The sequence below is a fragment of the Benincasa hispida genome, chromosome 12, assembly GCF_009727055.1.
Source record: "Benincasa hispida cultivar B227 chromosome 12, ASM972705v1, whole genome shotgun sequence".
Classification (NCBI taxonomy): domain Eukaryota; kingdom Viridiplantae; phylum Streptophyta; class Magnoliopsida; order Cucurbitales; family Cucurbitaceae; genus Benincasa; species Benincasa hispida.
The window spans coordinates 77595056-77608481 of NC_052360.1; the positions used below are offsets into that span (position 1 = coordinate 77595056).

At 26.4% G+C, this 13426-nt stretch overlaps 1 protein-coding gene across 1 annotated transcript; it reads right to left on the reverse strand.

Moving 5' to 3' along the window:
* Window positions 1-9099: 9099 nt before the first annotated feature.
* On the reverse strand, window positions 9100-11524 carry LOC120067832 (diacylglycerol kinase A). The gene is made up of 2 exons (XM_039019424.1): window positions 11185-11524; window positions 9100-9873 (listed from the first exon to the last, which is right to left on the reverse strand). Exons 1-2 carry the CDS (start codon window positions 11211-11213, stop codon window positions 9276-9278), a joined length of 627 nt encoding a protein of 208 aa, XP_038875352.1. The 5' UTR covers window positions 11214-11524; the 3' UTR covers window positions 9100-9275.
* Between the last annotated feature and the right edge of the window lie 1902 nt (window positions 11525-13426).

The following is a 13426-nucleotide window of genomic DNA, read 5'->3' on the forward strand; positions in this document are numbered from 1 at the left end:
GGAATAGAAATTAATTAGGTTGGAAGAGCACAGAAAGATGTCCCATTGGCTTTGAAAATTGAAAAGAGTGGATGAGATTTTTTTTTCTTTAAAGAATTTAATTTAATTTCAATATGATAAATGAGGTTATTGTTGTGTATTTTATAATACAAGTTAGTTAAAACCATCCTTTCTAGCTACCATTTCTTTATTGAATTTTGCTTTTCTAACAAAAATGTTTGGTGGGACATTAATTAACTTCATAGTTTCTTCAATTTTTCTTTAAAAAGAAAAAGAAAATATCTTAATGTTCATTTTTGGAATTCCAAGTGTTGTCCCTTTGTGTAGTATAATTACTATGCTTATTTTCTAAATTTTTATTTTATGACACTATCTAACCAAAATAATTATGATTTTTTTTTTTTTATAAAGATCAATTTTATCCCTACACTTGTTAGATTATATTAATTTGATCATAAAAATTTAAATTTCATCAATTTTCATCTTAAACTAATATATATACATGTTGCAGTTTTAACCTTCAAGTTTAAAATGTTGCAATTTTAATCTACTAATAATTTTTTGCTCCAAGTACGTGATATCATTAGAAAAAAAAAAAGGGTTTGATTTACGTGTGAAATCGATAAATGGATAGTCTTTTATTATTTTTTTTTTTTTAAAAAAAAAAAGATTTAAGCTTTTTTTTTATATATATAATTTGTGGACTTTGGTAATATTATTCTATGGTTAATTTATACATTGATCAAATTTATTTTTAATTAAAAAAATTTTTTGGTGAAATTAATGGTTTTTTTAAAGAAATTAGAGTCATTTGTAAAGATTTTTGCATTGTTTTTTTTTTTTTCCATTTGGTTGAAATTAGGAGGTGAATTAGGAAAAATTGAGCTGAAGGTTAAATTGCAACACTTATATAAGTATATGGTCAAAATTGATGAAATTAAAAGTTTAGAGTTCAAGCACTATTTTAGTTGAGCTGTGCTCGTTTTGGTGATTCGCTTATGAAAATTTAGAAGGTATAATTTGTAAAATTATGAGTCTTACTTGATTTTTTGGTTGAGAACCTCACTTGATTCTTATCTAAATAAAAGGCAATGAATGACATAAATAAAGTAATATACTTATGAAAGTTTAGGATTCAAATTGATATAATTATTAATTTGGTTTTTATGATGATTTTTAGATATATTTTGGCATTTAGTTTTGTGTGTTGGTGTGGATGATTTTTTCTTTTATGATTTATTATTGGTTGATTCATGAAGAATTTTCTAATATAGTTTTGTACTAAGTATTTAATTTCACATAAAACAAAACTTGCTCACCAATAGGAGTTGTTAACTTCTCGATGTGGTTTATATTTAGTCTTAAGATCCTCCACTATTTTTTTTTAACATATAGTATTTAAATAAAGTTGTATGATTTCTAAGTTTAACAAGAGTGAGTTTGAAACCCTTTTTCTATAAGGGCATACGATTTTTTTTTAAAAAAAAATTAAAAAAAAAAAAAAAAAAAAACTCTTTTTAATTAAATTCTTATGACAATAATGAAAAATAGTGATAAAGTAATACCATATGGCTCATGATCTAGCTTTACATGTGTCTCACTATTGTTGAAATGAAGTCTAGATTGAGAATTAACTCTTTTTATTTGTCATTTTTATTAATTCACTTGTCTTTTGTACTAAAAAGAAAAGAAAAGAAATGTTCTATTATAATTTTGTAAAAAAAAAATGGCTATAGAAAAGTCATTTTATCTTTCGCTCCTTTATCTTTGTCATTTTCTTATATTTTATGTACCTATGCGTCAATATTACCATACTTTTTTTTAGTACATATTGTCTACATACTTTTAATACTAAGTTTTTTTTTTAAAAAAAAAATTATTATTCCAATATAATAGGGCATCTCTATTGTTGACCATCATTAAATAGCTAGCTAATGGTATGACAATCGAATCTAATCAACAATATATATGATAGTTCTCATTATTATTATTATTATTATTATTATTATTATTATTGTTGTTGTTGTTGTTGTTGTTGTTGTTATTTTGAATTTAGCATGCGAATCCCAAAATTATAGATTGATTTATGTATATATCACTACAAGAAAAAAAAGACTCTCTTGACACCTAAAACAACCGTCGGGAGATATATAGTTGGGAGAGATTCTCTCTCCCGACTATGTAACGGTATCATTGAGAGTTTTCGATAACTTCTACGTCATATATAAGTTGTCGGGAGTTGTTACAAACCCCGACAGGTAAAAAGTATGTGTCAGAAGTTTGACCAAATTGTGACCAAACTCCTGACGTCTTCATCATTACGTCAGGAGATTGATCCAAACTCCTAACGGATAGAGAGTCGGGAGTTCAGGAGATTGGTAAGAAAACAGAAGCCAGCACTAACCAAATTCCTAAAGATTTAAATAATTCGTCGGTAGTTTGATAGAAACTCCCGACAACTCACGATAATCGTCGGGAGATGGGTTTTAAAACTCTAAATCGAAGGTAGATTTGAGATCTGTTTTCTTCTTCTTCTAACCCTAGTAGATCAGACACAAAAAAGCGTCGTTGGTCCTCCGTTCATCCGTCCTCTGCTGGTAAGTCGTTCGTCCATCCGTCGTTTGTCATCCATTCATCCATCGTCTGTCATCGTTTGTCGTCTGCTGGTAAGCCGCTCGTCGGAGGTTCTCTCTTTCTGCTATTTCTTTTCTTCTTCTTCTTCTTCTTTCTTTTTTTTTAAAAAAAAAATCATGGTTTTATGTTGAATTAGGGAAAAATTTATATTTGCGCCAATCGATTCAGCTCTTTCTTTTTCTTTTTTTTTCTTTTTTTGAATTTTCTCATGGTTTTGTGTATAAACATCAATCAACATGTTGCTTTCTATTGTTTGTATTGGCTTTAGAAAAGAAGAGTTGTTGATAATGTTATTGTTATCCATATATGTTTCCTTTGTTAATTAAAGAACAATAAGCAAGAGAATATTTGTGTTGATAATGTTATTGTTCTCTATATGCGGAGTCGACGTTGATCCTATAGTTGTGGAACGACCAATTATTCGGCATGTTAATGATGACTTCATAAACGATGATGAAGAGCAATTATCTCCCCATAATAGTTCAAGTTGTTGAGAATAATTCGATTTAGATGACGATGATGACTATCTCCCGATGGCTGGTAAGAACCCCCAACAATGTCTATACATGCGTCAGAAGTTGAACTTCTGACACATATATAGACATCCTCGGAAGTTATATGAACTCTCAACGGTATATGTTGCCACGTCGGGAGATGTTCTCCCGATGGGTATATCCCGACCAAACTCCCAACGACTAGTTTGTCATTGTGAGTGGGTCTTTCAATGGGTTTTTTATACCATTTTTTTGGCGATTTTAAGCGTCGAAAAAATGGCATTTTCTTGTAGTATATGTATGCATGTATAACTGATGATATATAAAATTGATATATATACACATACATATAGCTTTAACTTGTATTACATTTCACATCATCAAGTTCAAAAACTTAAATTGTTATATAGACGATATATACGCATAAGAATAAATTAATTCTTTAGAAACTTTTGAGGACGTAAGAAAATGTATATAGTAGATATTATATGTGGAAAAAAGCGAGGTGCTTTTTTCTATTATAAAAAATTAAAAGAATAAAAAGATAATATATATATATATATATATATATATATATATTAACAAAATTATAAGAAGAAAATAATAATAACATTTGGTTAGATTTGATTTTATAGTAATTCTAAGCAACTATATGATACCATACGAGAAATAATTGCATTATTTAAAGAAATAATGAGGAGTTGGGAAAGGGCTATAATTTATAAGAGGATTAAAGAAAAACACTAAAAATGGTAAAGTTGTTTGATATTGATTACACAACCACTAAGCTTCCATTGAAAGTTAGTTATTTGGAGAGTGGCTTTTAAGCAATACATCATATATTGAAGTTGCTAATTAAGTCAAGTTTTGGATTTACTTTTTTTTTTTATTTTATTTTACAGAAAAAAGGATATTTTGTTTTTCCTGATATTCTTTTATCCCATCATAATATGTCAAATAAATAGTTTAAATCCAACTTCAGCATTTATTTGTATATTATGTAAATTTTGTTTTATGTTTTCAGATTTATGCAAAGAAATGGATTTAGTTTTATTCATTTGTTTTTAAAAATTGTTTTTGATTTTTTATGATACAAATAATGGACATTCTATTAACAATATTTTATGCTTTCAATATACATTTTAATTTTGAATTTAAAATTTTTAAATATAGAATTACATTAAAAAGATAAAAAGTTTTGCAAATATCATATACTTCATTTTATTTTTGTTACATTAGACTATTTACAATATAATATATTTTGAATTAAGGGTATTTTTAAATATAATAAAATGAGACAACTTATTTACGAAGGTAAAAACCTACTTGATTTTACTTTGCTAAAAATTAAATTAAGTTTTTAATTTAAAAGTAAAGTAAAAAAGGGAGGAAAATTGAATAGAATGAAGGGAAACATTTTTAATTTAAAGGGTAATATTATCCTTTCAAATGCATATTTATATAAAAATAAATAAATAACTAGAAAGGGTTGTAGTCAAAATTTTTGGGGAAGGAGTTTGTAAGAGACAAGCAATCGTTGTTCTGGGTTTGGAAAATATTTAGGTGCATCTCGAGTTGCAGTTCCATTAAATTATTCAATCATTATTTTAATTTTTTTTATTTATATGTGATAAGAGTGAAATGCATACAGATTGGTGCATATTACGAGAAAAAATGAAAAAGAACAAAATAAAATTGTTTAGTTGAAATGAAGGTTAGTGTAAGAGGATAAAATTTTGTGGGTTTCTTTCACGTAGTTACAAAATTTACAATAAGTTGATTTTAGAATTATTGTGGGATAGAAAATTAATGTTGATACAAATTGGTTAATGATTGTTTTTCTAGAAGAAAAATGCATAGGAGAAATTTAGAATGGATGGAGTGGGTTTTGTTTGGTGTGGCTCAATAAAATTTAGATTGGGCATATTGATTTTGGGTTGGAAACTTAGAGCTAAAACAAGAACTAATATTAATATTAAAAATAAATAAAAATTAAATTAAACTAGGTTATGGTTCTTAGAGGATGAAGAAATAAGGAAGAGAAATTAATGGATTAGGGAAGGAGATGATGCTACAAGAGTGGACAAAATTGTGGGGGATCAATAATACAAAAACTAAATGAAGAAAGAAGAGTATAAAATCATTATTTGTGAGTAAAGATGTCTACAGGGTGGAGTGGGTATTCCATTTCCCGTCTCCACAAATTTTCTTGTAGGGAACGGCCGGGATTTCCCACGAAAAAATTTCCCTGCCATCATTTTTTTTAACAATTTTTTAAATTTTAATCAAATATATATTTTTAACAATTCCTTAAACATATCCAATACAACTTTCATTTAAATAAAATATTATCAATTTTGGTAATATAATAATATACATTCAATTAAAAATATATAATTAAAATACTAAATTCTCATCATTTTTATAAATTAAAATTTAACAATTAGAACATCTTATCTTAAATATTACAACATCTAATGAATTAAAGTAATGAAGTCTTAAATTTAAATAATTAAAACCTTCATAATTATTCTAACAAAGTCTATAATATATATATTTTATAAATTTATAATTTATATACTAAAGTCGGGACGGAATGAGGTTGGGGAATGTCCCGAATTGTAAACTGGAAAAAAAAAAATTCTCACTCCCTCCTCCATTCTCTGTGTATTCGGGAGTGGATCCTCGTGGGACTCCGACCATGGATTTTTTTAGATATGTCTATTTGTGAGAGAAATTTTTTTAAAAAAATGTGGGGAATTTGCGAATAAACGTAAATTGTCATAGAAATTACAAGATTTAACTCAGGATAGAGGAAAATGGGTTTAAATGGAAGTACAAAATAGTCCACCAGATTGGGAGGGAAGGAAATCAAGACTAAAATTAAATTATTTCAAGTATTAAATTAATTAAGAGTTGAATTTAATTATTATTACCAAATGTTAAATTGAATTAATATTCCACAATAAACCGAGATCAGAATGGCTTATGATCCGAATTTTACACTTCAGAAATTTGATGAGGGGACATTTTAAAGTATTTTCAATAAAAAAAAAATTATAAATTTAATATGTGAATGGTTTATTTTATAAAAATTATCATTTAATTGATATTACAAGTTTCAAGGAAGTTATTATTATACATGGATCAAGATTTATGCTATAATTTTTATGTGATTGTCATGATTCTTAATATAAGTTTGAGATGTTGTATGTTTATTATGAAATCTTATATTGACTAATATGATTTTCAATGTGATTTTAAAGTGTGGCAAGCATGTTTTAAGATGTTGTGATTTTCATATCATTAAAGTCATACCCATGGTGATTATTCATTGTACTCATGTAAATGTGTTTCTGTAGTGTAGTCATGATATACATGAGGTCTTTGGGACCCAATACAACACGCATAAGCTTTGGACTGTGTGTTGGGATGATTAGCCTTATCGGGATTACTCTGCGTTCACGTATGACCATGTTTCTCTACTATTTACCTTGAGATTACTTGGTGAGTAGTATGACCACATATGCTCTACTATGCATCTTGAGTTTGCTCGGTGGATTATATGACCATGTTTCTCTATTATATACGTCGAGTTCCCCCGTATATAATATGATCATGTTTGGGTACTAATTTTGGTGGCAAGTTTTGTTATTCATATTTATGTTTTCAATAACAATTACTCATTTTTATTTCTTTATAGCTGATTTAGGTTACTATGCTATTATTAAATTGCATGTATTTTATCTCTAATATTTGTAGTTTTCAATCACCGTTTCATGAATTTTATATTTTTATTAAAGTATGTTTTTTAATAGAACCACCACTCATTGGGCTTGTTAACTCAACTTTTTTTCCTTTATTTTTCCTACCAGGTAGCACTTTCTGAGTTTTCAACTGATAACGTGACGTTTGCCACCTGTCCCATATAGTTATACACGTCTTCTTTTGTATGTACTCATGTTCATGTTAAAAGTAAAAGTATTGTAAATAATTAGGGTTTTGAAGGGTTGTTAATATTTGTCAATAGTTTAATGTGTTAAATAAGTTATAATCGAGACATGTTTTAAAATTCAAGTCAGGTCCATGTAATAAGTTATATTTCAAGCATGAAGTTTGACGGTAGGTTCCATTGCACATTTGGGTCTACTGTCGTCACATCTCATCCTAGGTTTGATTAAGGTAATCTGGGATGGGTATGACAACAAATATAGCAAAATATCACAATCTATCAATAATAGATACTGATAGACATCTATCATTGTCTATCACTCACACTAATAGATGTCTATAATTATCTATCACTGATAGATAGTAGCACTTTATTATATTTAAAAATATTTTCAACCGTTTTTCTATTTAAAATAATTATCTTTAAATTATATAATATTATAAAACAATTATAATCATATGAAGTTTAGAACATAGAAAATGTTATTAAATTAATTGACAATAATTGACATTATGTTCAACCTCATATTTATGAGTAACTAAAGCTCTATTTTCATGTTTTATAAATATACTATCAAATACATTTTAAAGACCCTTTTTTAAACCACATCATGAAGACTTAAACCATTGTTTCAATTAGGATCTAGTGTGAAATTGACTATAAAACACATATCTCAAACAAGTGTATGCATAAATAAAATGATTATTTTTAAATATAGAAAAATGAACAAAATCACTTATAAATATAGTAAAATTTCATTGTCTATCTGCAATAGACTGTGATAGACTACTATTTGTGTCTATCTGAACAGATAGACACAGATAGTGGACTATCATGATCTATCGCGATATCGCATATAAATTGTGATACTTTGTAATATTTATAAATATTTTCAAAAATTTTGTAATTTAAAATAATTTTCTTGAATAGAAGAGATATTTTATTAGGACAAGTTTCTATTCAATGCATACAAAGAATCATTGAGGAGTAAAATGGCTTTTGAACAAAGTTTAAAATTAAATTAGAATGTTTTTTTTTAGTGTAAAGACTAAAATGCAAGCATACACTTCAGTAACTAAAATGTATATATATATATATAATTAATTAATTAATTAAAAGAGGAATTTTTTCTTGATAATATTAGAGTGAAAAAAATGAATCTCTATCCTTAAAGTTAAATAGTACAATTTTTTATATCAATTGAGTTAGTTCATTTTTAGCCTAAAATAGGAATTTTAAATATAAAGAAATACATATGCACTCCAACTTTCTTAGTGTATGTTTAGGAGCGATTTTAAATTTTTCAAAATCATTTTTGTTATTTTAAAAAAAAAAACACTCCAAAACACAAATTAATTTTGATGATATGAAAATTACATTTAATAATATAAAATGGTGTATTGGCAAAATAAATTACAAAAGCTCTGACAATATGAAATCAAATTTCCTTATCTACAAAATATTCTTTCAAGAAAAACTTATCAAAGAGCTTTGCATTATTAAAGCTAACATCAACTATGATGAACTAAAAAATCCAACTAAATAATTTTTTTTATAAACATAAAACTTTCAAAAGATTTGAAACATCTCGGGTTATAAGATAAGATCCATCAATTTGATAGAATGAATTTAAGCACATCAAAAACATCACTTAAAAAATTAGGTTATGTGTAGTGATTTGTTTTCATAATTTTTTTTTTTTAAGAAAAATGTTAAAGTTAAATTATTAGGATTCGACTATCCACTTATTTCTATATTTTAAAAAATTTTAGATTGTCTCTGCACTTTGATGTTTGTATTTATTCTATTTCAAAACTTTAATTTTTTTTTTAATATAAACAACCTCTAAATAAAAGTGAGTTTTGGAGACTGCTTAGAGATCGTTTAAACTATATGTATACATTTAATTAGGTATAATTCAAAAATTTATTATCCATCATTTTTTAAATTTAAAGACTACACACAAAATCTTAAAAGTTCGAGGACAGTACTTGTAAGTTAAATTTTTTTAAAAAAAAATTATATATAATAGCAAAACTTGGACAAAAAGTGCTACAATGCAACCCCTTAATTGCACAAATGCATTACTAGCAAAATTTTGAAAAAAAAGGAAAGAGAGAAACTTCAAAACTTTACAAGTCTTGACATAAGAAGTAAATTAAACAACAATTTTGAGGGTATATATTATATGTATGTCATTGTTCTTCCTCAGCTATGATCATTTTGCTTAGAGGGCTTGGTCCAAGCTTCTTCCTTCTCATCAAATTCCTTTTCCTTATAACTTCCATTTGATTTCTCCTCCTCACTTGCATCATTGCCTCTTCTTCGACGACAAATCTCCGCATCAAAACGTCGTCGGTGAGCGACTTTCCTCGAAAAAACCGTCTACTACTTTCGCCGCTAAGTCTTGCAGTTGGAAGAAGTACTCTTTCATGTGTGATATGATTGGCATTGTTGGTTGGAAAAGGCTTAGATCTTGGATAGCTATGGCTTCTCCTTGGTGGAATTTCAGCTTGTTGAAAAATTTCATTGTAAGAAGAGATTGGTGCACAAAGACATACTCTTGTAAATGAAGTTGCTATCTTTAGAGAAGTGCATTTTCTCATTTTGTTGTACTTATTATTAATATTGTTGCTGTTATTGGAATTGTTATTATTTCCAATTCTTGAGAATTCATTGCCCTTTGAATTCATTGTCCCATTTGTTGTTGGAATATTTGTCATTTCTCTTGATTTTGGACTTGTTTTCCATTGAGTTCCCACTATTTCCATTGCTCTTTGATACCAGGGCTTCCTGTCAAATACCAATTTCATATCACACATAATTTCCATTAACTATTGAAAAATGGGAATACCTTTTTTTTTCTTTTATGAAATATTTTCACTCATAAAAAATGTCAAACTATTTATCGAAATAATAAAAAAAAAATCTTATAGATATTAATAGACTTCTATCTTCTTCTATTGAAGAAGATTAAAATTTTATTATTTTATGTAAATAATTTATCTTACTTTCCTATTTTTAAAAATCCCCTTAGTGTAGAATTTAAAATGAAAGAGCTAAAGTCGACCAATTTAATATACCAACTTCCAAGAATGGCATGCCCTATTTTCACTAGTTGAGGAGAAAGAAAAATCCTCAACTTTAGGTTTAAGGTTGAGTTTAAAAAACAAAATAACAAATAACAAATAACAAAACAAGACTTGTTAAAACATATTGGGACCAAGTCCAAATTACTATAATTAAACAAAAATTACATCTAATTTTCTAATGTTTAAGGAAAATAAATTAGTTTTTTAAAAATAAAAAATAAAAAATGTCTGAAGAGTAATGTTAATAACATGACTTATAAGTCAAAGATTTGAGAAGATTAATGATGCAAAAGTGACATGTTTATTTTGATAATAAAATAAGCTATATTTATTACTATTTCTTAAAAAGTAATGATAAATAGTTAGCCTTGTTTTGATGATTTGGAAATTTTAGGCTAATGAACAATGGGCCAAACATTTAAGTCCAAACCAAAAAGGTGATCTTAATGGCCCAATTTTACTTTCACCTTCTACTTCCATCCAAGTCACATCTCAATATTTTTCATATGCTTTCAAACATCTCAATTGTTTACATCATATTATACCATTTTGACATTAAAAACAAAAGAGTTGTGCTTTGCAAATTAACGCTATAAATTAAAACTTTGAGGTGAAATTTCTATCACAATTAAGAGAAAAAAAAAAAATCTCACTCTCACTGAACTAATTTAAGAGGGGAAAAAACCCATCAAATTCTACTCTCTTAAGAATGAAAGATTGACATAGTGAGAAGCATGAGGTAATTTTAAAATAAAAATCACAAAAAGGTAAACTTCCTATTATTGGCATAAAAATTGAACATAATTATTCAAGGAAAAAAGCCAATAAGGTAAGACCCACAAAGAAACTTTGATTGCCTTCAAATTTTTCACAATAATTTCTGAGAAGCTATAGCCACAATTAATAAGATACAAAACCCACAAAGAAAAGCTTTCAAAATTGCCATAATCACACCATAAACCAATAATTTGAGAAAATAATATAATTGAAAAGAGAGAAGAAAATATTGTACCTTGGATTTGAGGGCTTTGGTTCTGGCATGAACAAAGCAAGCTGAGTTTTGAATATTGAGCTTGCAAATTAGATGAATAATCATACACACACCAAAAAATTCTCATTTAAGACACTGTTTTAGAGAGGCTAAACAAGAACTCTATTAAAATAAAAAATAAAAAATAAAACCCTTTTTTTTATTTCTCTCTCTCTTTTTTGGCCTCAATTTGTGAATGAGGTTACCAAATATGCACTCTCTCTCTCTCTAGATCTCTCTTTGATGTTATTTATTACAATATTTCCCAATTCTCTTTTGAGAGCTATCTATCATATGTGGATTCCTATTGATTCTTGCTTCTTTTTTTTATTATTCTCTCTTTTTCTTTCTTTTGAAAGATAGAAGAAGAGAGAGAGTTTTTTTTTTATATATATATAAAATAAATAATAATAATAATAATAATAAAATAATATAATAAAGAAAAAGTAAACTTAGCTGCTTTTGATGTGATTAGTACTTTCTCCCAACAGTCTCTTATCATTTTAGAAAATATAAAAATCATGGCCTTTCTTTGGTTGACAACCTTTTTCCCAAGGATTTGAGATTGGGAAAGTTTCTAGCCCATGCTAATTTTAATCATCTTTATTTACTATTATTATTCATTAATTAATTAGCATATCTTTTTTATTTAGCTCCTTAAGTGAATGCTAATGTGAGTTTAGCTCAATGATGTTGACATGTGTTCTATCTTTAAAGGTCGAAAGTTCATTCTTCATCATATAATTGTTATACTAAAAAAAATTTAAGAAATTATCATAAAATTACTTTCATTAGAAAATTTCGTTAACATACCCTTAAACTTTAAAAAAAATTAATTTTTTACCAAAAAAATCACCTAATAATTTGTTATACTTTTAAATATTCAAAAGTTTTATTAGAAATTTTTTTAATGTTTATGTGGTCTTTTCTAAACAAGAAACGAATGGATTTCATTAAAAACAATGATAAGACTATTTTTAAACTTTTTTTAAAAAAAAAATTAAAATTTTAAAATATTTTTGAAACAAAATATAAAATTTAAAGAGTATTTTCTATAATTTAATATATTTTTTTAAAAAGTCATGTCTTCACTTAATACTCTGGGGTTGTTTTTTAACCATTATATATATATATATATATATGATTTATGATTTAAACATTGTTCAATTGAGAAAATATTTGAATAGCGGCTAATTTTTAAATATAACAAAATGAATCAAAATATTGATATGATATAGTAAAATTTCATTTCCATCTATAATAGACCGTGATAGACTATTATTGTGTCTATTTGTGACAGTCTATCATAGATAAACTGTAATATTTCGTTATATTTATAAATATTTTTTTATAATTTTTTTATTTAAAATAATTTTCCTAATAGTGACCAATTAATTTTAAAACAGCAAATATAAAAATCAGTTGAAATATCTGGCCTATCAAAAATGATCTTGAGCTAATATGCATCTAGGAATATTTAAGCTTTTAATTACCGTTTGACTTGTCCTTTTGAGAGAAGAAAGAGTCATTTAGACATGTTTGTTAACTATTTATAAAAACTATAAAATAAAAATTATTTTAAAATTTATTTTTTTAAAAAAAAAAAAAAAAAATCTCTTCTTTTGATGCTCTTTTTACTAGTGGGATTTTCTTAAGCCTTTGATCTTGTGTTGTGTGAATTATGACTAAGAAAAGGTGTGGATTTTGAATCACACCACAACACAAAAGCTTCTAAGATTTTCTATTTCAGATCAAAATTAGAAGATCATAATCATTAGCAACCAAAGAAAAACCCAATTGCATTCCTAAGAGTCAATATAATATTATAAAAGTATTATTAAAAAGAAACCTATAAAATGTGTCGAAAAAAAAAATCAAAGTTGTTTGTCAACGAATAATTATAAATCTAAACTTGGAATCAGAGTATATTTTACTTTTCTAAGTTTATAATTTGTAAAAGGTAGATTCGAAAAACATGAAATGTAAATTTAGATAAGGAAACATCTCCTTGATAAAAGGCTAAAAAGTTCATGAGAATAATCTATTGTGACCATCTAATTAGGATTTAATATCTTACAAGTTTCTTTGACAACCAAATATTGTAGAGTGAGACGGATTGTTCCATGAAATTCATCGAGATGTGCCTAGTAAACTATACAAAAACGAATGTAGCTCAAGATGCGTCTAAACATTCTTTTCTTAATGATTTGGATCAAAATCTAAG

Excerpts from the sequence above, each read along its gene's own strand:
- LOC120067832 (XM_039019424.1), bottom strand. The coding sequence starts at position 11,213 with ATGCCAGAACCAAAGCCCTCAAATCCAAG. Across the intron at positions 9,874-11,184 it reads CCAAAGCCCTCAAATCCAAG|GAAGCCCTGGTATCAAAGAG; the intron begins GTACAATATTTT and ends GGTATTTGACAG.